Source organism: Schistocerca americana, chromosome 4, assembly GCF_021461395.2.
Source record: "Schistocerca americana isolate TAMUIC-IGC-003095 chromosome 4, iqSchAmer2.1, whole genome shotgun sequence".
Classification (NCBI taxonomy): domain Eukaryota; kingdom Metazoa; phylum Arthropoda; class Insecta; order Orthoptera; family Acrididae; genus Schistocerca; species Schistocerca americana.
This window is the reverse complement of record NC_060122.1, coordinates 719,191,829-719,215,798: the sequence shown is the minus strand read 5'-3', so window position 1 is coordinate 719,215,798 and position 23,970 is coordinate 719,191,829. Positions and strand designations below refer to the sequence as shown.

Sequence of the window (23,970 nt, the reverse complement as noted above, 5' to 3'; positions counted from 1 at the left end):
GCAATATATCCTACATTCCCATAACCCTCCTAGCCTCAACATTAATCATTGTTCTCACCCATCTAGTCCCTTCCCTGTTCCAATTCCATCACTGAACAACCCTCTGTTCCACCAATGAACCCAGTCTTTTTACTTCTCTTCTTTTCCGCTGCCCTACCCCCTCCCCCCACCTCTCCCCTGCCTCCTGTCTAAGCCCCAGACTGCACCAGCTGCCCTACCCTCTCCACCTTCTCCCTGCACAAGCACTTCACTGCCCCGCATGCCTACCCTGCTATCCCTCCCCCTCCCATCCCAGCCCCTTCCTTATCCCTCAGTTGTCTCTCCCATAATGCACTGCTGCTGCTGGTCGTAGTGTCGCTTCAGCTGCCAGAATCTGTTGTCACTGTGTGTGAGGGTTGTGGTTTTGTGTGTGTGTGTGTGTGTGTGTGTGTGTGTGACATCACTTTGACAACGGCCTTGCTGGCCAAAAGCTTATTTTGTGACAGTCTTTTTGTTGTGCGTATCTGTGACTCAGCATCTCCGCTATATGGTGAGTAGCAACTATCCTTTTCTTAATATTGTTACATCTCAAAATTGTATACAAACCTCATTCTTGAAGGGATTAGAAATCAGAACTCAGTTCTAACATTCAATAACTATCAATTATGAATATTGGATAAACTGCCATCCACTGATATATAACATTTTTGTATGACAAAATTACAGATTTTGTGATGTCTTGTTAAAGTCACTGATTTTGTGTTATTTTGCTAAAATCAACTAATTTTCTTTTTCATTTTTTACATTAACGTTTTCGCAAATTTTTCCTGTCTCTTAAGTAGCATACATGTGGCTGCATTTCTTTAACACTCACTTTACAAGGAGACAGAAAGCCCATAGTTGAGCTAAGACCATCAGTGAGTCATGAAATGATTTTTGAGGCATGTTTTCAAAGTTCTATTTGATTTTGAGGAGCAATTTTGGTGTACTTAATAGCTTGTGTAAGTTTAAACACCAGTTTCTTCATCTTGGTTCTATTGCTGTTCAAATGATTTCATTTTGAAAGCTCTGTAAATGTTATGCAGGAAAATCTGTGTTCCATAAATACTACGTTTACTCAATAACTGCATAATCTGCCTTTTTTAATAATAGGAGGAGTAAAGTCAGTGACGAGGCATCAAGCAAATGAAGAGACACACAAACAAACAAGATTGAAATCATTGCTAATCATTTCAATAATGTCTACATTGTTCCAGTACTGCAACATAACTGGGCAACAAGTTTTTACCTGACAGTACAAAAGCGTAAACAGACAAAATGTAATTTGTGGTGTGAGTTAGAGAATGTTCCAGATAGCTCTATTAATTAGATTCTTTCATACTCTTTCATTTGTTAACCATTAGATCAGTTTGGGAAGGATTTCTGACAATTTATAGAACATGGGATTTTGCTGAGACTAGATAATTCACATAACACACAGCTTGCAACACACAGTTTTGTAAAATAAAGAATTACTGTTAGAATATTAAGTAATTTAGATTTAAATAGTTTCTGTTAAATTATGTGGTTTTGCACTGCAACTGAGCTGAGTATCGACGTACTTAAGAGAGAAAATGGTGAGAGATTCTTTATCCTGCAAGGCACATGGCATCAGTTGGATGGCATAAAGTTTGTGCATGGGTTCTCAGAAAAATGTTATTCAGTTAAAGGTTGTTTCATGTTTGTTCTGTTCAGAGTCGTTCTCTTCATTGACATTACACCATAACATGAATTTAATTCTTGGAAATACACTTCTCTGGTTTGCCGCTGTATCGTATAAATCGTACAATATTTCATCGATGCAACTACTCGACATCTTCAGGTCAGCAACAACTATCAGCACCTGAAGATGTCAAGCAGTTGCAGCGATGAAATATTGTGTGATTTACACAATACAGTCCGGTGGCAAACCCGACAAGTGTATTTGCAACAGACCCATTGGCAAAGACTGAAAAGTCACAATTTTATTTTTGTAACTTTTTGCTTTAGAGTGTGGCTTGCTCATTTTGTATCATATTTTTTGTAAATTGTTATTCTTGTTTTGAAACTAATATAGTCCAAAATTACATAGTTAAAATTATCAGATCAGGTACAGTTTTTTGTATGATGTAAGTTCCTGCTGAGAAGGAAAGGTGGTTTTCAGTTACGTAAATAGAGATAGGGCATTAGCCCAGTTGAAAAGTATGTGTGAAGGACTCAAACTGTGGGCTTACTGAGGGCATAGTGATTTAAGGAAACCAGCAAATCATAGCTTTGAGTTGCTAGATATGGGATTTGATCACTTTCTCTCAAGCTACAATTTTTTTCTAAAATGTATCATTAAATTCTTGTTGTCTCACAGGTTAAGTTTATTTTATGGTTTAGACAACAAAATAGAACTTGCATGTGTGTGTCTGTTTATATCATTGTGAGGAATAGTGTCCAGGTCTGGAGTTTCTCTCAGCCTTTGGAAACCACTCAACTATTTACCCATTGCATTTTGATAATTTTTTGTTCAGTACTTTGTTAGGCTCTTGTACCTCTGATGCCAAAAACAAATGAGTAGCATGGCATATAATATTGTTTGCTGAAGTTGCTACTAACCATTGCAGGGGTGCCACACGATTTTTGTGTTAGTGCTACTGCATCGTACTGTGACCATGCTAATTGTGCAGTACTCCTGTACAATTCCTGAACCATAGCACACCATATGAAACAGCTGTTTATCCAATCAACTTAAATTAGTAGACTGTTGTTCTTGCTGACAGATTACTTTATTCTCAGAGTCAATTACACAATGTACAGTGTTTCATTAGATGCTATCATAAGAGGTCTGTCCAGAGACTGCCTAAAAAATACATCCAAGCTTGATATTGTCTTCTTCAGCATTGTTTGCAGAATCTTTCATTTGAAGTACTCCTTGCAGCTGCAGTTGGCAATGAGGTCTCTCTGCCCTTGCTCTTATATCATAACATCGGCTGCCCATACCATACCCCAACGATTACCTCAAACGGAAGGCACACAAAACCAAGCCTAGACAATTCAATATTCACAAAAAAAAGGGGTTTACAAAACAATGTCTTGCCTAACATTAATCACTAGAAGACCAATGCTGTAACTTGATACATTGACTTATTCACACCTAACATCAAGGGAACAGAAACTCTAGCATGATAACTTTCACACATATTTAAATTTTCTGTAGTTTCAGAATTTCTGCATCATTTTACCAGAACTATCTGTTAATGAACAATGTGAATTTTTCAACATACTTCGTATTTTAGTTTATTTTATTTGTTATATTTCTAGTATGTGTGAGAACATATATCTGATTTAGTAATTTGGGATCTTACCATGTTTTTAGCCTTCAAACATATTCTTTTCATTGAATGGCCAAATAAAGGTTGGAGACTTTGGTCTTGTTACTGCAATGGTAGAGAATGTTACGGAGAAAAAAACGTTCCATGACACCATTCAACAATCGTATGAAAGAAGGCATGAGAAGCACACTGCACAAGTCGGGACAGAGACATATATGAGCCCAGAGCAGGTAAGACAGTTAAAATTAGCTTTTGTAAAGTAATCTGATCTGATTAGCTTTGGATGTAGGAAAATATTTCCTGCTGTTTCTGAACATGACCTTATTTCAGTATTTCAAACAGAGTGCTATGTAATACAGACAATCTATAAAACTGCAGAGCAGAATTCATTACTTTACTGTCAGTAACAACATATTCCGAATTAGATGCTGTAAACTTGCTCCTAGATCTCACCTGAAATATTTTTGTTCAGAATCTGAACCAAACAAGGCTGACGGGGACGAAGGTCATATTTTCTTCATATATTGTAACGCCTCTCAAATTTTGATGGATTATTTATAACAAATTTCATTTGTGAATGTATGTATTGTGATGGTTCAGTTATGAGGGTGTGCTGATAAGTGATGCCTCTGAGTTTTTTATGTGAAAACCCTTAAAGCTGTATAAATAGAATGAATGTTATTAACATTCTACGTCTTTATTCTACATGGTTATTCCTCAACATAGTCACTCTTGCAACAAACACATTTGTGCCATGAGAGAGCAGTTTGTTGATAACTGTCACTGTAGACTGTTTGACTTTGTTGATGGAGCCACAACCCCACTTCTGCATGCACCAATTCATTGCTATAGCAATGAAGGCTTCGAAGGGGTCCTTTAAATTTTGTAAATAGGGCAAAGTCAGGACTGTATGTAGAATGATCGATGACAGTGAACCCAAGGCATCAGATTGTTCCAGATGTCACAGCACTCCTGTGGTCTCTGGAATTGACATGCTGAAGGAGAGGGTGCTCCATATGTAGATGAACTTTCCGAATTCAGAACTCGAATACAGCACACCGTTTGTTACACACAGACATAGGTACGTTACACACTACCACGTTATAGGCTACAATTCGGAGCCCTCTAGCGGCAGAGGGCTGCAAATGTGTAGACGTGAAGAATAAAGATGTAGAATGTTTGTAATGTTCATTTTATTTAAAAAGCTTTAATAAGAGTTTTCACATAAGACATTTGGAGGCATTACTTTTCAGCACTCTCTCAAAGAATGTATAACTCTTTAAACATCAGCCTGAAGATACCTGTGGATGGCAACATTAAAAGATTGAAGCAAAAATGTAGGTGGAATGAGACAGTGAAAGCAGCATTACAGGATAAAAAGGGGGGTGGACAGCAGCAGTTAGGGCATGGTTTCAGTAAAAGAAACAAGATGTAAGGCATGAATACAATAGCAAGGAGAAGCAAGCCAAAAAGATAGTAGCAGAGGAGAAAGGAAATTGATGGACAGAAGTGATGAAGGAAGGCAGAAAAAGCAACAGGTAATTGCTATTTGGGATAAGGAAGACAAAGAGGAAATGTGTTACTGGAAACTTAACTGCACCAAATGTAAATGTAAAATAAGGAAGGAGTAAGAAAAAACTGAGAGCAATGCGGAAAGAATTCTTTGAAGCCCTTTTAAATCCAGTATGGATAGCCAAGAAGGGAGGTCAGTAAAGAGATGGATAACATCTGAGAAAAATAGGTATTAGATGTACGAATGTAGTATCAGCCATGGACAGTAAGAGGAGGAGGGTAGGTGGTGTCAGCTGAAATGGTAAGAGCAGCTGGAGCAACAAGGCAGTAATGACAATGCAATGTGCTGAGGGTAGTTTGGAGGGAGAAGGCAGCTCCACAAGACTCGAAGAAAGGAGTAATTGTCCCAGTCTTAAAGAAAGGGATTGAGAATGAGTTTAAGAACTATAGAAGGGTGCAACTGGGAAGAAATATTTGCAACATTCTAGGGAAGAGAATAAGGGGCAAAGTTAAGGAAAACTGAAGGAATAGCAGCATGGCTTCAGCCTTGGCAGGTCAGTGATAGATGTCATATTTGCAGTAAGGCAGTTACATGGGAAACATGAGAGTGGACAAGATCTGTTGATTTTCCTGTATCTTGAGATAGTGTATGACAATGTGTGCTGCAGTAAGGTATGGGAGCCCCTGAAGAATAAAGTTGGAGAGGATAATCATAAGTTAATGGCCTATGCTAATCTTCTCTTCTTTTCCCTGGCTTTTATCCTGTATCTTCACAGGGTAGTTATGTTAATCTGGATTTGGCAATGTTAGTGGTTTAGTGTGGCTGGATGTCCCTTTCTGTCACCACTGAACGTCCCCACCTCTGAGACGGAAATAGTGTACCCCATCTGTTTGCTTCTAGTGTTACCAATGTGTTCCTGTGAGAACTTTTTTCCTTATTTAAATATTTGTGATTCTTGTAACTGAGGCAGAACATCTTTACCAGACCAGTATTCACAAAGTCAGGTGTAAGAAACTGCCTGGAAACCAGAAGCAGATAGCGTCAGCAAGGGCTTGAGTTGCCTAAACTTTTAAAGAAAATGAAATGTATTAGAGTTGCAGGGAAGATGCCTGAATAGAGGCACCAAGGCAAAGGACCAAGAGAGGGTTATCTGAAAGGAGCAAAGGAGACTATTCGGAGAAAATAGGGCTGATTCAGGGTGGTGGCAAAGTTGTGATGGGAGGAGAGAGGAAAATGGCGAGGGTTGTGTGCAAAACAGACCCACCTAGTGGCTGGAAACTATTTCTGACAATAAACACTTCTTTCCTAAATGAAAATTTACCTCAAAAAATTATACCATAAAATAATGAGTGGATATATCTTCAGCTAAAGGTTGGTTTGTTTCCAAAACTAGGAGTTTAACAGTAGTTGTTAAGCTCACCTGTTTCAGAAACTCATTTACATGATATTCAATTTTTCATCAAAATTTTGGAGCTTTCTTCCTTATTGACTGACTACTGCCCATGTGCTTTGTTAATTGTTGGTGTTATTTATTTTAAAGAACTGAATATTTTGCTTTTTTCCACCTGGGAAATACTTCTGATGAAGACTATAAACCACCTTGCCTTCGCACCACTTCTATGCTTTCATCATACATTTCTCTGTTAAACTCTTCTCAGTTTCTTTTCACACCATGTATGAAACTGAATTCACTTTAGAGCGGATAGATATATTAATTCCTCTTACATTCATGATGAAATGTATGATGGGATAAAAGAAATTATTCAGGTAGTGAAGGGAGACGAAAATGTAATACTCATGGGTGACTGGAATTAGAGAGTAGGAAAAGGGAGAGAAGGAAACATAGTAGGTGAATATGGATTGGGGGAGAGAAATGAAAGAGGAAGCCGTCTGGTAGAAGTTTGCACAGAGCATAACTTAATCATAGCTAACACTTGGTTCAAGAATCATGAAAGAAGGTTGTATGCATGGAAGAATCCTGGAGATACTAGAAGGTATCAGATAGATTATATAATGGTAAGACAAAGATTTAGGAACCAGGTTTTAAAGTGTAAGACATTTCCAGGGGCAGGTGTGGACTCTGACCACAATCTATTGGTTATGAACTGTAGATTAAAACTGAAGAAACTGCAAAAAGTTGGGAATTTAAGGAGGTGGGACCTGGATACACTGACTAAACCAGAGGTTGTACAGAGTTTCAAGGAGAGCATAAGGGAACAATTGGAAGGAATGGGGGAAAGAAATACAGTAGAAGAATGATGGATAGCTCAGAGGGATGAAGTAGTGAAGGCAGCAGAGGACCAAGTAGGTGAAAAGACGAGGGCTAGTAGAAATCCTTGGGTAACACAAGAGATACTGAATTTAATTGATTAAAGGAGAAAATATAAAAATGCCGTAAATAAGCAGGCAAAAAGGAATACAAACGTCTCAAAAATGAGATCGACTGACAGTGCAAAATGGCTAAGCAGGGATGGCTAGAGGACAAATGTAAGGATGTAGAGGCTTATCTCACTAGGGGAAAGATAGATACTGCCTACAGGAAAATTAAAGATACGTTTGGAGAAAAGAGAGCCACTTGTATGAACATCAAGAGCTCATATGGAAACCCAGTTCTAAGCAAAGTAGGGAAAGCAGAAAGGTGGAAGGAGTATATAGAGGGTCTATACAAGGAAATGGAAGAGGATGTAGATGAAGATGAAATGGGAGATACGATACTGTGTGAAGATTTTGACAGAGCACTGAAAGACCTGAGTCGAACCAGGGACCTTCTGCGTGTTAGGCAGACGTGATGGCTGCTACACCACGGAAACTGCTGCTGTGATGCTTACTTCACAGAGAACTTGTAACAAGGTTGCCATCGTAAATTAAAAATTCAATAAATGCCACACTTGCATAACGAAGGTACATGCAGCAGATCCACACATGATGTGGCTCACTAGAGTAGTATGCGACATAGGCAGGAAAATAATGTTCCCGCCTGGGAAACAATCACCTTCTTAGCAGCAGGCAGTGCGTGCCCAGCGGCAGACAACATTCCATTAGAACTACTGACGGCCTCGGGAGAGCCAGTCCTGACAAAACTCTACCATCTCATGAGCAAGATGTATGAGACAGGCGAAATTCCCTCAGACTTCAAGAAGAATATAATAATTCCAATCCCAAAGAAAGCAGGTGTTGACAGATGCGAAAATTATCGATCTATCAGTTTAATAAGTCACAGCTGCAAAATACTAATGCGGATTCTTTACAGACGAATGGAAAAACTCGTGGAAGCCGGCCTCGGGGAAGATCAGCTTGGATTCTGTAGAAATGTGGAAACACATGAGGCAATACTGACCTTATGACTTATCTTAGAAGAAAGATTAAGGAAAGGCAAACCTATGTTTCTAGCATTTGTAGACTTAGAGAAAGCCTTTGACAATGTTGACTGGAATACTCTCTTCCAAATTCTAAAGGTGGCAATGGTAAAATACAGGGAGCGAAAGGCTGTTTACAATTTGTACAGATACCAGATGGCAGTCGTAAGAGTCGAGGGGAATGAAAGGGAAGCAGTGGTTGGTAAGGGAGTGAAACAGGGTTGTCGCCTCTCCCCGATGTTATTCAATCAGTATATTGAGCAAGCAGTAAAGGAAACAAAAGAAAAATTCGAACTAGGTATTAAAATCCATGGAGCAGAAATAAAAACTTTGAGGTTCACCGATGACATCGTAATTCTGTCAGAGACAGCAAAGGACTTGGGAAGAGCAGTTGAACGGAATGGACAGTGTCTTGAAAGGAGGATATAAGATGAACATCAACAAAAGCAAAGTGAGGATGATGGAATGTAGTCGAATTAAGTCTGGTGATGCTGAGGGAATTAGATTAGGAAATGAAACACTTAAAGTAGTAAAGGAGTTTTGCTATTTGGGGAGCAAAATAACTGATTGTAGTCGAAGTAGAGAGGATATAAAATGTAGACTGGCAATGGCAAGGAAACGTTTCTGAAGAAGAGAAATTTGTTAACATCGAGTATAGATTTAAGTGTCAGGAAGTCGTTTCTGAAAGTATTTGTATGGAGTGTAGCCGTGTATGGAAGTGAAACATAGACGATAAATAGTTTGGACAAGAAGAGAATAGAAGCTTTTGAAATGTGGTGTTACAGAAGAATGCTGAAGATTAGATTGGTAGTTACATAACTAATGAGGAAGTATTGAATAGAATTGGGGAGAAGAGGAGTTTTAGGCACAACTTGACAAGAAGAAGGGACATGTTGGTAGGACATGTTCTGAGGCATCAGGGGGTCACAAATTTAGCATTGGAGGGCAGCACGGAGGGTAAAAATTGTAGAGGGAGACCAAGAGATGAATACACTAAGCACATTCAGAAGGATGTAGGTTGCAGTAGGTACTGGGAGATGAAGAAGCTTGCACTGGATAGAGTAGCATGGAGAGCTGCATCAAACCAGTCTCGGGACTGAAGACCACAACAACAAATGTATATGCAGTATTTCATCTTCCTGGAAGTAAAATTAATTTGGGTCAGGAACAACCAAACTAATTCCAATCTACGCCTTATATACCAACCAACTTGCATCTACACTAAGTGGTAAGAATGTAGCAAAATTTAACTGTTCATTATCAATGATGCCTGCAGGTCCCAAAAATGTCACCATCATAATATCTCCTTCAGCAAAGTTCTGTCATTTCACATACACTTCCTTTCACAAAAGACTTAACTTACAATGCATCAACCTGAGTGGATAAAACACATACATCATAAATCAAAACTTAATTATTTAAAAATGAATATAAACTCTTCCTAAAAATAAAGAATTAACTTGGTCATCAGTAAAAATGATTGATTAGTGAATTATTAGATAAATACTACCATTAATTCTCTAAAGCTCTCACTATGAGGTGCATAATGTCTTATTAGTAACTCTGATGTCAATATGAGTGCATCATAGTCCAACACCAAACACAGTTACTATAAATTTATTCACAGTCCATCACTCGTCACTGTGTAGTCCCTAATCACTTCGAATTTAATCATCATAGGTCTTTCCACAGTGTTAATCACTTCACATGATATCATTTAATATACTGATGGGGATCTGATTTGTATACTTTCTGGATACGTCAATAAATACACACCAGGGTTCGGAATCTTCACAATTACGAACTGTCTAGTGTATAATAATTGCCACTTCCTATTTTTTTTGGAAGGTAAAGAGGATCGTGAATGTATTCACAGCAATGCCTTTTCGCCAATCCTGAGTGTTTGCATCCCTTTGAGTTTGCTGTCGTAATCCTTTTTTTCTGATCGTAGCCTCTTGATGAGATTAGCCAGAGCTTGTCTAATTTTCTCTTCCCAAGGTATGTCAGTATCTTCTGCCTTCAAATTTTTAGCTGCCCGTTCATTTCTTTCCTTTCTTCTAAACATGAATGCAGCAGGCATGAATTTGGTTGAGGTGTGAAGCAAGTTGTTCATAATTTCCTCTTCTGCAGGTTTCTTATGATGCCAGGGAACCGGATAGAAGCTATTACAGTATGTCCTGTGTGGCATAACACATCCTTTGATAATTCCAAGTTTTTCTTAAAAACAAAAAAAAAGAATGAGATAATAGGAGGCTTGATAATTGCAGCTTCTGTTCATCAGTGAGATACATGGGTTCCTTTAGTTTCTCGATTACATGATCTGAAAATGTAATAATTTCATTGTGTTCAGGGAAAACTTTTTCGGTCGTTTATTATTTGTGATGATCAAGCTTATGTGGGCTGCACAGCAGTACTGCTCGTGTACTACTCCTTTCCCTATTAAGTCAACCTCCACTAAAGCATCATTGATCCAAAATTCTGCTTTCCCCACTAAGAAGTTGATGTTTCTGTCCCTCTCTTGTATGCTACTAATGCCCAGAATACAATCCACTATCAGGTTTTCAAAATCAGGAATGCACAGGTAATTGCTGCATTTCCCAATTTCAGTATCAATTGTATCTGCATCCTGTCGCTTTTGGATATTGTGCTTAAGGCTCCTATAATTCTGTAGTTCTCCACTGGCAAAGTTGGTAGTTTTGCTTTTCACAATAGCTTTTGGGACAAAGCACTTTATATCATATTAGTGGGAGCTCCAGTACCTAGTGTTCCGGTGACTGGAATTGCTTCGATTGTAGCAAGAATTTTCGACATTGGCACGAAAGGATAAACCTTGTCACACTAATGAATATCCTCAGACAATTACTCCATTAATTCCTTTCCATTGTCATACCATAGCATCTGCAGTTGTTGGTCAGAGCCCCTATTTGAATCCCTGACCACGTCTCTGGGGGCTTGAGGCAGTTAAGATTAGTTTGTTGGATGTGCGCGTCACTGCCATTATTTGCATCACTGTTCTCTCCGTAATTATTGGTGTCTGCATATGTCAGTCTCTCAGTATAGACTGCAACTGAGTCTCTTGTTGCTGTTGTGGAAAATTATGTTCCAAAACTGACTAGTTGACAGTTGCTGGTTATTAGGCTGGACTGGATTGTACCTCCAAACATCTGTATTAAATTTGTTTCTGGCCGGTGGGAAGCCACTACCATATCCATTTCTGCTGTTCTTCCAACTATTGTTCAGATTACCATTTGGTACATTGCTTCTATTTGCTTTATCAATTTGGTTGGTTCTTTGTGCATTACTACCATTTCCACAGTCACTTCGTTAGTGATCGACACCAGTGTTTGCATTATTATACCCGTTATTTGATCCTTACATGAACTTCACGTATTCTTGAATCAGGTCGATCAAAACTAACACAGATAAAAATTCCTCCAAATATTTATCTGACACATTAACTAGCTCATTTCTGACACTGACCGGTAATCTAGCTTTTAATGTTCTCAATACATCCAGTTGTGTTAACAGATTGTCCCAATAGCAAAATTTATTAAGATATTTTTCGAAATACTTTCCTAACAACCCTTGCTTGAATGAGAGTTGTTCAGGGTAAAATACTTCTTGGTGCAACCTTTTGTTGAATTCCTTGTGACCAGTATTTTGCTAAGAACACCTGTTCAAATTCATCATTAAGTCCAACAAGATTCGCATGCGTCGATTGTCCATAGTGCACCTTCTCCTTGGATTATAACTTGATACATAGCTTTCCTTCTGTGTACCAGTCCAGTTCCTTGCCAAAGGTCCCCTGAAGCTTCACACAAACACCAAATGATTTACCATTCTCTTATCAGGATGAAATATCTGAAATTGCCGATACTTGAGCATTTTCTCTTTGATATTAGGTGTAGAATATATGTAGTGGCCCATAGCAGCATCTTGTGTACTTTATGAGCACTATAGAATGGTGAATACAAGTTTGGATTTTTGTAACTGGATGCATCACCCCAAGTTTGTTGTTGTGGAACTTGATGTACCCTTGCTACCACTGTTCATCGTCCCTTGGAACTCCTCTAGCTTTCCTTTGGTCATCCTGATAGACTCCTCGACTTGCTCCTTCCATTTCACAAAGTCAGAGCCTAGCTGAGTCTTAACCTCTTTTAATCATTTCTTAAAGAAAGTCTCTCTGGCAATTCATCTAGGGGTAGAGGTGAGACAGCAGATTTTACACCGTCTGTTATCACCTGATTCAGCTGTTGTTCCTATGCCTTTGCCCAGCTATCAATCACCTCTACATCTACGTGCATCTACATCTACATGTTTACTCTGCAATTGACACTTAAGTGCCTGGCAGAGGGTTCATCGAACCATTTTCGTACTACTTCTCTACCATTCCACTCTCGGATAGCACATGGAAAAAAGGACCACCTAAATCTTTCTGTTCGAGCTCCGATTTCTCTTATTTTATTATGATGATCATTTCTCCATTCATAGATCTCGCCACAAAGAAAACCACCTTTGTTTCAGTGACTGGCACCCCAACTCGCGTATCATATCATTGACGCTCTCACCCCTATTGTGCGATAACATGAAACGAGCTGCCCTCCTTTGCATTTTTTCGATGTCCTCTGTTAATCCTACCTGGTAAGGATCCCACACCGGACAATAATATTCCAGCAAAGGACAGACAAGTGTAATGTAGGCTGTCTCTTTATTGGGTTTGTTGCATCTTCTAAGTGTTCTGCCAACAAAGTGCAGTCTTTGTTTTGCCTTCCCCACAATATTATCTATGTGGTCTTTCCAATTTAAGCTGCTAGTAATTGTAATTCCTAGGTATTTAGTCTAATTGACAGCCCCTAGATTTGTGTGATTTATCGTATACCCAAAATTTAACGGATTTCTTTTAGTACCCATGTGGATAACCTTGCACTTTTCTTTGTTTAGTGTCAATTGCCACTTTTTGCACCATACAGAAATTCTCTCTAGTTCATTTTGTAATTGGAATTGATTGTCTGATGATTTTACTAGATGGTAAATTACAGCGTCATCTGCAAACAATCTAAGGGGGCTCTTCAGATTATCACCTAGATCATTTATGTAAATCATGAACAGCAGAGGGCCTAAGACACTACCTTGCGGAACGCCAGATATCACTTCTGTTCTACTCGATGATTTACCGTCTATAACTATGAACGGTGACCTCTCTGAGAGGAAATCATGAGTCCAGTCTCACAACTGTCCGATACTCCCTATGCATGCATTTTGATTAATAGTCGCTTGTGAGGAACGGTATCAAAAGCCTTCTTGAAATCTAGGAATACGGAATCGATCTGAGATCCCTTGTTAACAGCACTCATTACTTCATGGGAATAAAGACCTAGCTTTGTTGCACAAGAATGATATTTTCTGAATCCGTGGTAGTTATGTATCAATAAGTCATTTTCTTCAAGGAGATTCATATTGTTCAAGTACAGTGTATGCTCCAAAATCCTGCTGCAAATTGAGGTCAGTGATATGGGACTGTAATACAATGGGTTACTCTTTCCTTTCTTGAATATTGGTGTGACCTGTGCTACTTTCCAGTCATTAGGAACAGACTTTTCATCAAGTGAACGGTTTTATATGGTTGCTAAGAAAGGCACTATTGTGTCTGCATACTCTGAAAGGAACCTGATTGGTATACCATCTGGACTGGAAGACTTGCCTTTCTTAAGTGATTTGAGTTGTTTCGCAACACCTAAGATATCTACTTTTATGTCACTCATGCTAACAGCTGTTCTAGTTTCGAATTCTGGAATATTTACTTTGTCTTCTTTTGTAAAGGAACTACGGAAAACTGTATTTAGTAACTCCGCTTTAGTGGCACCATCATCAGTAACATTTCCATCGCTATCGCACAGTGACGGTATTGACTGTTTTTTTTGCCACTGGTGTACTTTACATACAACCATAATCTCTTTGGGTTTTCTACCATATTTTGAGACACTACTTCATTGCGGAAACAATTAAAAGCATCTCGCATTGACGTCCGCACTAAATTTCGAACTTCCGTGAAACTTAGCTGGTTTTGGGAATTTTGATTCTTCTGAATTTAGCATGCTTTTTTGTTGCTTCTGCAACAGTGTTCTTATGTGCTTTGTGTACCATGGTGGATCAGTCCTGCCTCTCATTAACTTATGCAGTATGAATCTATCTATTTCTGTCGATACTGTATCTTTAGATTTGAGCCATATCTGGTCTACACTTACATAATTAGCTTGGGAGGAATGGAGACTCTCTCTTAGGAAGGCATCATGTGAATTTTTATCTGCTGTTTTAAATAGATATATTTTGCGTTTATTTTTAGTGGTTTTGGTTGATATGGTTTTGAGCCTCACTACAATGACCTTGTGTTCACTAATCCCTGTATCCGTCATAACGCTCTCTATTATATCAGGATTATTTGTGGTGGCTAAGAGGTCAAGTGTGTTTTCGCAACCACTTACAATTCGTGTGGGCTCATGAACTAATTGTTCGAAGTAATTCTCGGAGAAAGCATTAGCACAATATCGGAAGATGTTTCCTGTCTACCACCGGCTTTGAACATGTATTTTCGCCAACAAATCGAGGGTAGATTGAAGTCTCCACCAATTATAACTGTATGAGTGGGGTACTTATTTGTAATAAAATTCAAGTTGTCTTTGAACCGTTCAGCTATTATATCATCTGAGTTGGGGGGGGAGGGGGGGGTGGTGGGGGTGGGGGGGGGTCGGTTGAAGTAGCCAATTATTATTTTGGTATGGCTGTTGAGTATAACCTCTACCCATAGTAATTTGCAGGAACTATCTATTTCAACTTCACTACAAGATAAACTACTACCAACAGACACAAACACACCACCACCTACTTTATTTAATCTATCCCTTCTGAACACGGTTTGTGCCTCTGTAAAAATTTCGGCAGAATCTATCTCCGGCTTTAGCCAGCTGTCTGTTCCTATAACGGTTTCAGCTTCAGTGCTTTCTATCGGCGCGTGAAGCTCTGCTACTTTTCCAACACAGCTACGACAATTTACAACAATATGGACTGTTGCTTAGTCAATTATTGTTGTTTCTTTGCTCTGTACCCTTTGAGACTGGAGTCCTTTTTGATCTTTCCCGAGACTGTATATCCTAAAAAACCGCCCAGTCCACGCCACACGGCCCCTGCTCCCCATGTAGCCACCTCCTGTACGTAGTGGACACCTGACCTATTTAGCGGAATCCGAACCCCACCACCCTATTGCGCAAGTCGAGGAATCTGCAGCCTACACGGTCGCAGAACCGTTTGAGCCTCTGATTCAGACCCTCCACTTGGCTCTGTACCAAAGGTCCGCAATCGGTCCTGTCGATGATGCTGCAGATGGTGAGCTCTGCCTTCATCTCGCTAGCAAGACTGGCAGTCTTCACCAACTCAGATAGCCACCGGAAACCAGAGAGAATCTCTTCCAATCCATAGCGACACACGTCATTAGTGCCAACATGAACCACCACCTGCAGTTGGCTGCACCCTGTACCCTTCATGGCATCCAGAAGGACCCTTTCCACATCTTGGATGACTCCCACCAGTATGCACACGGAGTGCACATTGTCTTTCTTCCTGTCCTTAGCTGCCATAGCCCTAAGGAGCTCTATCACCCGCCTAACATTGAAGCTCCCAATGAGAAGCAATCCCACCCTCTGCGCTTGTCCAAACGTCTCAGGAAGACCGACCACTGCCGCAACAGGCGAGGCTGCCCTTGCTGGCTCAGAAGTACTTTCAGCAGTGGGCAGTACCTCAAACCTGTTACGGAGACGTAAGGGTACAGCCTTGCGGCCAGCACCAACTCTCGCCTTCCGCACAGGGATTCGCGATCCCGCCACGTTTCGCGAATCGCCATCAGGCAAGTGTCGATCAGCAGGGACATCTGAATCCGAAGGCGCAGTGGCATCAGAGATCCCAGGCGATGCTACAGGTTTCAGATGCTCTCCTCGGGTGTCCCAATGTCACCGCGGCCCAGGGCAACAGCCTGGAGCCTGTTGACCACGGCCAACACAGATTCCAGCTGTTTACTGATGGTGGCCAATTCCCCCTGAATCCGTATGTAACAGGTGCAGTCCCTGTCCATCCCTAACAATTTTTTTTATCTCACAAGCCGTTCAAAAAAAAAAAAAAAAAAAAAAAAAAAAAAAACTTCGACTACGTGAATTTACGCTATTCGGGTACAAAAACACGATGATACAACTCTTAAATACTATAATACACTCGAAATTTGTGAATTAAACTATGCAAGTACCCAAAAACGCGCAAAGAAATTAAGAATTAAACTATGAGACAAATAAGTGAGCTAAGAATAAGACTTGCTGCTGGCCTCCAGAAAGTAACGCTTGTGTATTTCAAAATTTTCTTTGATTTTTAGCGTACTGTCCTGACGAAATATCTTGCATTGTTTTACTGAGGCTAGCAACCATTTCTTCCACCTGATTTTGTTGATTCATATTTCTTTGACAGTATCACCTATCTTTTCAATCTCTGTCAGAAATTTGTCTTGAGCCTGTCGCAATTCTTGAATTCACTCGACGTGGCCTCATGGTTTCTGATAAGATCAGGTATCGTCTCTTGCATTTTGTTTTGATTTTACACAATCAGTAGAATTAAGTTCAGATGTGTCTGGATTTCTGACTGCACTTATGCCATCTGATCGACTTGAATAGCAAAGTAAGCTTTTGCGTAATTACAGTGAAGGGATAAATCATGGGTGCTGAGGATCTAGCTAGATCCTGCACAGCAGCTGTGGGATCGGCAGTTGCATCCCTTACATTACCTGGTTGCATTTTGCTTTCTTGTTCCACTTGCATTTTAAACTGTGCATGAGTTAAAACAATGAAATGATGGCAACAGTTCTGCAAACTCTACTTTTCTGAAAACACACACAATAAATTAATCACTATTTCACACGCAAATCTTGTAGGACTTCACAGACTATCACTGCAGAAGTTTTTCTACAGAATGATAGCAAAAATGGAAAACTATCCTTAACATAGAACAACAACAGAGTCCTTGCCACTTCTACTCACTACAAGAACCAAATTGGTGGCATAAAAGATACAGAAAGATAGTTGGGTAGAGGTCGTGCCTTTATATCTTGTCTTCTGTCGAGTATTTGGACTGAAATTCACATGTGAGGGACCTACGTAGTGTGCACACAGTGTCATAGCAGCAGTACTCATTCCATTGTAGCATGAAACAGATACTCACAAATATTATACGCAGAGTCCTGGCCTAAACAATTACCAATTTAACTTCTCTCCTCATTAAATGGAAGTTAACTTATTATGAATGAATAATATCTAGTTAATAAATACAAAGTGCTAGTTGCTTTTGTTCCACAGAAATACTTTTATTGTGTTAACTGGTTTTTGACTTACAAGGCCATCTTCAGACATTCATACTAACACTTTTCATTCATTATAATGTTGTTCTACCAAGAACAGACAGAAGATTCAGTTAATATCTAGTTATTTGAATGTAAAGTTTAGGGTGAGAGAAGCCGCTTCTCCAATATTTTAACACTAAGATCTCCCACACTCCCAGGTATAAATTTAATTCCTGTTCAAATTCTCTAGTCTATAAAACAAACTGATTAGGCAGTTACAGTTTTTAATCATACTCTGTGTCTTGATTTCAAAGTCAGCACCTGGAATAAAATTTCTGTGGCTCTGCAGAATTCTGGCAATCGTCGACTGTGAAAATTCTTAAAATAATCAGAGGCACAATCTTACACTGTTGAGAATCCATCATGGGTGCTATGATGTACTCACTCTGCAGTATGGGAATCAGTGTCCAAGTTGTGTAATAATTTTGATACAAGTTCAGAAATTAATTTCTCAAAATAGAGCATAAAAAACTGTGGTGCAGGCTTTACTGATTTCCCAGGATACGAAGTTATCTAGAATTACGACACATGAAATAATGTTGTGAGCCACAGACAAGGAAGAAGTTAAAATAACCAAAGAATTAAACGTACCTTTTCCATTCATGAAATTATATTTTTCCATAAATGGTCCTCACCCTGTATTTCGGGATACATCAGCCTCTTGTATGAGATGCTAAGTTATCATAACCAAACAAATTACATCCATATTCAAAATGGCAGCTTCCAATAATGCCGCTTATTATAGTCCCAATGAGATCATACTCTCCACAACTGCTAAATCAGAAGTAATTTAGTTCATAGAATGCATAATGTTCCACATTCTATCCACAGAGTTTTTACATCACAGGTCAGAAATAATCCCCCCCCCCTCCCCCCTCGCTCTCTCTCTCTCTCTCTCTCTCTCTCTCTCTCTCTCTCTCTCTCTCTCTCTCTGTCATAAATAAGTCTTTGATCCATGTGGACCACTTGTGCAATTACGTATAAAATATTGGGCTCAAAGGGAAAAAGTGACAAGAAAACGATGATACTACATTTTACAGCATTTGTAGGCTTAGAGGAAGCTGTTGACATTGTTGACTGGAGCACTCTGAAATTCAGAAGGTAGCGGGGTTAAAATACAGGGAGTGAATGACTATTTACAACTTGTACAGAAACCAGATAGCAGATGTAACAGTTGAGGGGCATGAAAGGGAGGCAGTCGTTGAAAAGGGAGTGACACAGGGTTGTAGCTTATCCCCGATGTTATTCAGTCTGTACATTGAACAGCCAGTAAAGGAAACCACAAAAACAATTGGAATAGGAATTAAAGTTTGGGGAAAACATTTGCCAATTATAATTTCAGACAGAGCAAAGGACTTGGGAGAGCTTTTGAATGGAATGGACATAGTCTTGAAAGGAAGATGTAAGATAAACATCAACAAAAGCAATACAAGGATAATGAAATGCAGTCAGAATTAAAACAGCTAATGCTAAGAGACTGAGATTAAGAAATGAGACATCTAAAGAAGTACATGAGTTTTTCTATTTGGGTAGCAAAATAACTGATGATTGCTGAAGTAGAGAGGATATAAAATGTATACTGGCAGCTGCAATAAAAGCATTTCTGAAGAAGAGAAATTTGTTAACATCAAATATAGATTTAAGACTTAGGAAGTCTTTTCTGAAAGTATTTATGTGGTGTGTAGCCATGTATGGAATTGAAACATGGATGATAAACAGTAAAGAGAATAGAAATTTTCAAAATGTGATGCTACAAGGAGTGTTGAAGATTAGCTGGGTAGGTCACGTAAGTAATGAGGAGGTACTGAATAGAATTGGGTAATTCATGTAACTGATGAGGAGGTACTGAGTAGAAATGGGGAGACAAGAAATGTGTAGCACAACTTGACCAAAAGAAGGGATCCACTAGACACATTCTGAGACATCAAGGGATCAGCAGCTTAACACTGGAGAGAAGTGTGAGGAATAAAAATTGTAGAGGGAGGCCAAGAGATGAATACAGTAAGCAGTTTCAGAAGGATGTAGATTGCAGTAATTATTTGGAGATGAAGCGGCTTGCACAGGATAGTGTAGTGTGGAGAGCAGTGTCAGACCATCTTTGGGCTGAAGATAATGACAACAACAACAACAACAACAACAACAATAATAATAAACCATTCCATGTCAAAGTGTCTTCCTTACAGCTTGCCACCTTTGGACACCACTTCTGCAGGAGAAAGTAAGAGTTGTCCAAATATACTGTTGACCTTAACAGAGCCTTCATTGAAAGACAGTATCCTACCCAGCTCATGCCTAAACAGAATTCCTATTCCATCTCCTCTGATGACAGCAGTAAACCTGTTAATCAGCCACCAACAAGCACTCCTTTCGTCACCAGCATCACTCTGACCTTGAAAAGCTCAACCACATCCTTCACAAGAGACTGATTATCTCTTACATGCCCTGAGATGAGAGATATCCAACCAATATCGTCCAAAGTAGTAGTCTGCTACCCACCCATCCTACAGAATATCCTTGTCTATCCCCATACCAATCCTACTCCCAATCCTGCATCACATGGGCCATTCCCCTATGCTTGACCTAGGTTCAAGACGTATCTTGTATACCTACTCACTCACTCCTACTGCAGTCCAGTCACAGGCATTTAGTATCCCATAATAAAAGGCAGGGTTGCATGTGAAAGCAGTCGTTTTATACACCAGCCATGCGGCAGTTATTGTGCAGTATTCAGTATAGCAGGAAAAGTAATCAACTGTTTGCTTGCATGAATAGCCACTACTGAACTGTGGCAAACCACAATCTCGACCATCTAGAGTTGAAAGCTGCTTCCTAGGTGAGCTCTTTGGATACTCCCTTCCAGCATTAGTTACTCTGAACAACACAGGTGGGAATTGTCTCACCAGCATATCCTGTGCTCTCGCAGTCCTCCTGGTCTAAACCACCTCTAACCTCTTTCCCACTGCCTCACCGTACCTTATCTTTTCCCTACTCTCTTCTGTCCACAGCACTTCTTCCCCTCCCACAGTCTTCTCCTATCACTCCCTCACCCTCCCGCCTTTGGACACTCCCCCCCCCCCCCCCCCATCCCTCTCTCCCTTTTCAATTCTCTCCCTTTCTCTGTTCCCTCCCCGTCTCCCTCTTCATTTCTGTGTTCCTCCTCTTTGCTCCCCTCCCTTTCCCCCAGCTCCGTCACCCTCTCTGTACACTCTTCCCCTCTAAACTTCTTTCATCACATTGTGCAGACACATGAATCACCTGTCAAAAGATCTGGCTCACACTATGCATTACCACCCTCTTTGCCTTGTGCATCCCCCCTGCCCCTGGTTGTTGTGTACATAAATGAATATGCTTTTATTAGAGAAAGAGCAAGAGCTCATGAGCTAGTGTGAATACATTTTTCTGTTGCCTGTTTCTATGTACCACATATTAGTCAGCTGTTAGTGAGTGGCTGCCTTTCCTCTAGTTTACGTATTTTCTAATTAACTCTTCTGTTTTTCCATCAGTATATCCGAAACTTCAGATTTTAATTTAATATTTTCTGATGATTTTTGTCTAATTTGTTCTTGTTCTTCTACCACCACAGTATCAGCGGCGGCTACTAGATGAATATGATTCATTATTTTTTTCTTCCTTAAACTGTAATAAATTATTTAGGAAAATCATACTAGCCCCTCCACCATTTGCTTCCCATACATGCCCAATAATACCTTGTTATCTGTAAACCAATTGAAGCCCAATAATAAGTCTAGCTTTAAATAAGGGGCAATGTTTAATGTCTATTAGAGAGAGGCTGTGTTAAATGTAACAGGTAGTCATGTCCCTACTTTAATATGTTTTCCTTTATTGCTTGTAATTTCAACAAGGTTTATTCCTTTTACTGGTAGTATAGGACCCAAACTTTTTTCTCATTTCTGCTAGTAATTCCTGTGACATTAGATGATTTGCTACTGGAATCTAAATGAATATCAACTTTTGTTTCAAAAATATCACTAGCTACAGTGGTCAATTTTTGAAAACATAATGTATTTGGCTATATGAGAAATCTACTCACCAAGCGGCAGCAGGAGAAGTTCGTAAGCTTTCAGAGCCAGTGGCTCCTTCTACTGGCAGAAGGGCGAAGGAAAATGGAGAGTGTTGAAAGAGCAGGACTGGGGAGATTTAGGGAAAGGGATAAAGTTCGGAAAAGTTGCCCATCACATTGGCACAGGAGACACTTATGGGATGTCATGAGATGGAAAGACTGATTGTTCCACACAAAATTGGAAAACCTTGTTCGAAAACAGTAAGACCAAATTTTACCAACATCGCTGACTGGAAATCAAATTTGTCGTTAGATCAGAAATTGAACTTTGTTCAGAACCCCACTCTATTGTATAATACTACACTTGGATCCACCAAAGCAGATTCGGATTTGATCTTAGGTAGCATGTAACATTTTATGTCATCACATTGTCTCTGTAGAGCTGTACCATGGGAAGCAAGGAGGAGTTGCTGTTTGGTGGCCGGTATCCTCTTTCTATAACACAAACTGCGTGCATATATTAACTGGGTTCTTCATTCATAAAATAGAAAATTGGTTAACTTACGATAGTCTTTGTGGTACAAGCTGTCTGTAATAGAAGTCCACATTAACCATACTGCTGGTGAAGTAAAAGTCCGCTGTGTGCACTATTCCGGTCACTGTGTGCTGCCAGATTCTGAACTAGAGGCTGTGGCTGCGACTTCAACTAAGTGACTCACTGTATAACAGACTGGAACTCACTGGGTGTGACAGACTTGTCCTCCAGTCCGCAGCGGCTATCTAAATACTGGTGCCTGAGAGGGTGTTGACGGCGCGTTTCCTGCGAGTCTGTCGTTGGCCTCTGTCAATCTTCTCGCAACTTCTTTTGCTGCATGGTGTGCTGGCACCAGCTTATGCCAGCACATAACATGTTGGCAACACGGATAAAATCAGCTATTGGCATGATTATCATCCTTTGACTGCAGATATTTATCGTACATTGTAGGTACGCAGTATTTATTATTGAAGGTGTTGTACTATTACTGTTGGAGCAAGTAAACAGAAAAAGAATATTCTGTCAATACGAAAAAGACTTACTGCAGGAAATTCTGTTGGCCAAGTGTAAAGATGAAGTCATTGTGGCCAGTAAGGTAAAGGCATGGAGAAAAGTTACTGTAGACTTTAATTCTCTTGTAATTCTCTTATGGACAGCTCGGCAAGCTGTTGCACTATTTGAAAGGTTCCTTTGACATAAAATCTTACGGTTAACACAGGGTCTGTACAATCAGGGACAACCGGGAGATCTGGGAAAAAAATTAAAATAAAACTTAAAAAAGCTCCATATACAATATCAAAACACAGTGTTCATACAAGCATCTGCAAACAAGGCTTTAGGAAGACTATGTAATGCTTCATAACAAAAAATTGCCTCTGATGAGCGTTACAACTGCTTAGGTTAGATTCATTTGAGCAGTTGCGAACGATCTCATGCACAAGCGCAGTTGAGTCGTGTACGAGTAATACCTTCTCGTGCTTCTGGCTGCGGAAGTGCGGCAGTTAGCTGTATTAGCAGTAGTAGCAAGCAGCCAGATGCTACCCGGGGTGTCAAACTGGCTGACGGGGAGCAGGAGAGGTACCACAGGACATTTTAATTTCCACTGTCCTGAATATAGTTTGAGGGCATCCATTACAAAATATTACACATTTGAATTCCGCAGAGCGAAATACAGTGACGTGCAGTAGAAGAATCTGTGTGGAGAGGTGTGGCATTGCACTTTGTTATCAAATAACATGTCTTACATTTTCTCGAACACGTATGTTTTATGTATAAGACTCTTGAAAGATGTGTGCTACAAAATGAACATATTTTTGAAAACTCGATTTTTTTAAATTTTTGGTGTCCTACCTCTAATGCTCAAGGAAGGTATCTAGTATTACTCCAGTTCGGAAATATCGTAGACCTGGGGCTGATGCACAGAGCAGTCTGAATTGTAATGGGGAGGTGGGTAGTCTCCGCATGACCCGTGTTAATGTTTATTGATTTTGCTGTTTCCTCTTTGTTTATTACTCTAACGTCAAATGAAAACAAAACGGATTTATGTGGCCGGAAGCTGTTAAGTGATACAGAAGGCTAAAATATATTATTAGTTTCAGATTTTATTTTATTTGCAGCTTTCTGACAGTCAAGCATTAATCGCCTTGCAGAGCAATGGAGTTATTTTTGTCGGTTTGCTAAAGAAATTTGGCTTTTATTAATGTTTTCCTCTGAGGCAGTCAACTTATTTGAAATGAAATGTTTAAGTCTACACTATTGGCTAGTTTCAATTGTTTGCTGCATTTCAAGTGCATGTTTT

General features: G+C 39.7%; 1 protein-coding gene across 1 annotated transcript in view; it reads left to right on the top strand.

Moving 5' to 3' along the window:
* LOC124612696 (eukaryotic translation initiation factor 2-alpha kinase-like) overlaps positions 1-23,970 on the top strand; it is a 197,049-nt gene that overhangs the window by 147,360 nt on the left and 25,719 nt on the right. Inside the window, exon 15 of the mRNA XM_047141039.1 lies at positions 3,362-3,547. Within this exon, the coding sequence (XP_046996995.1) occupies positions 3,362-3,547 (186 nt within the window). The remainder of the gene's footprint in view (positions 1-3,361; positions 3,548-23,970) is intronic.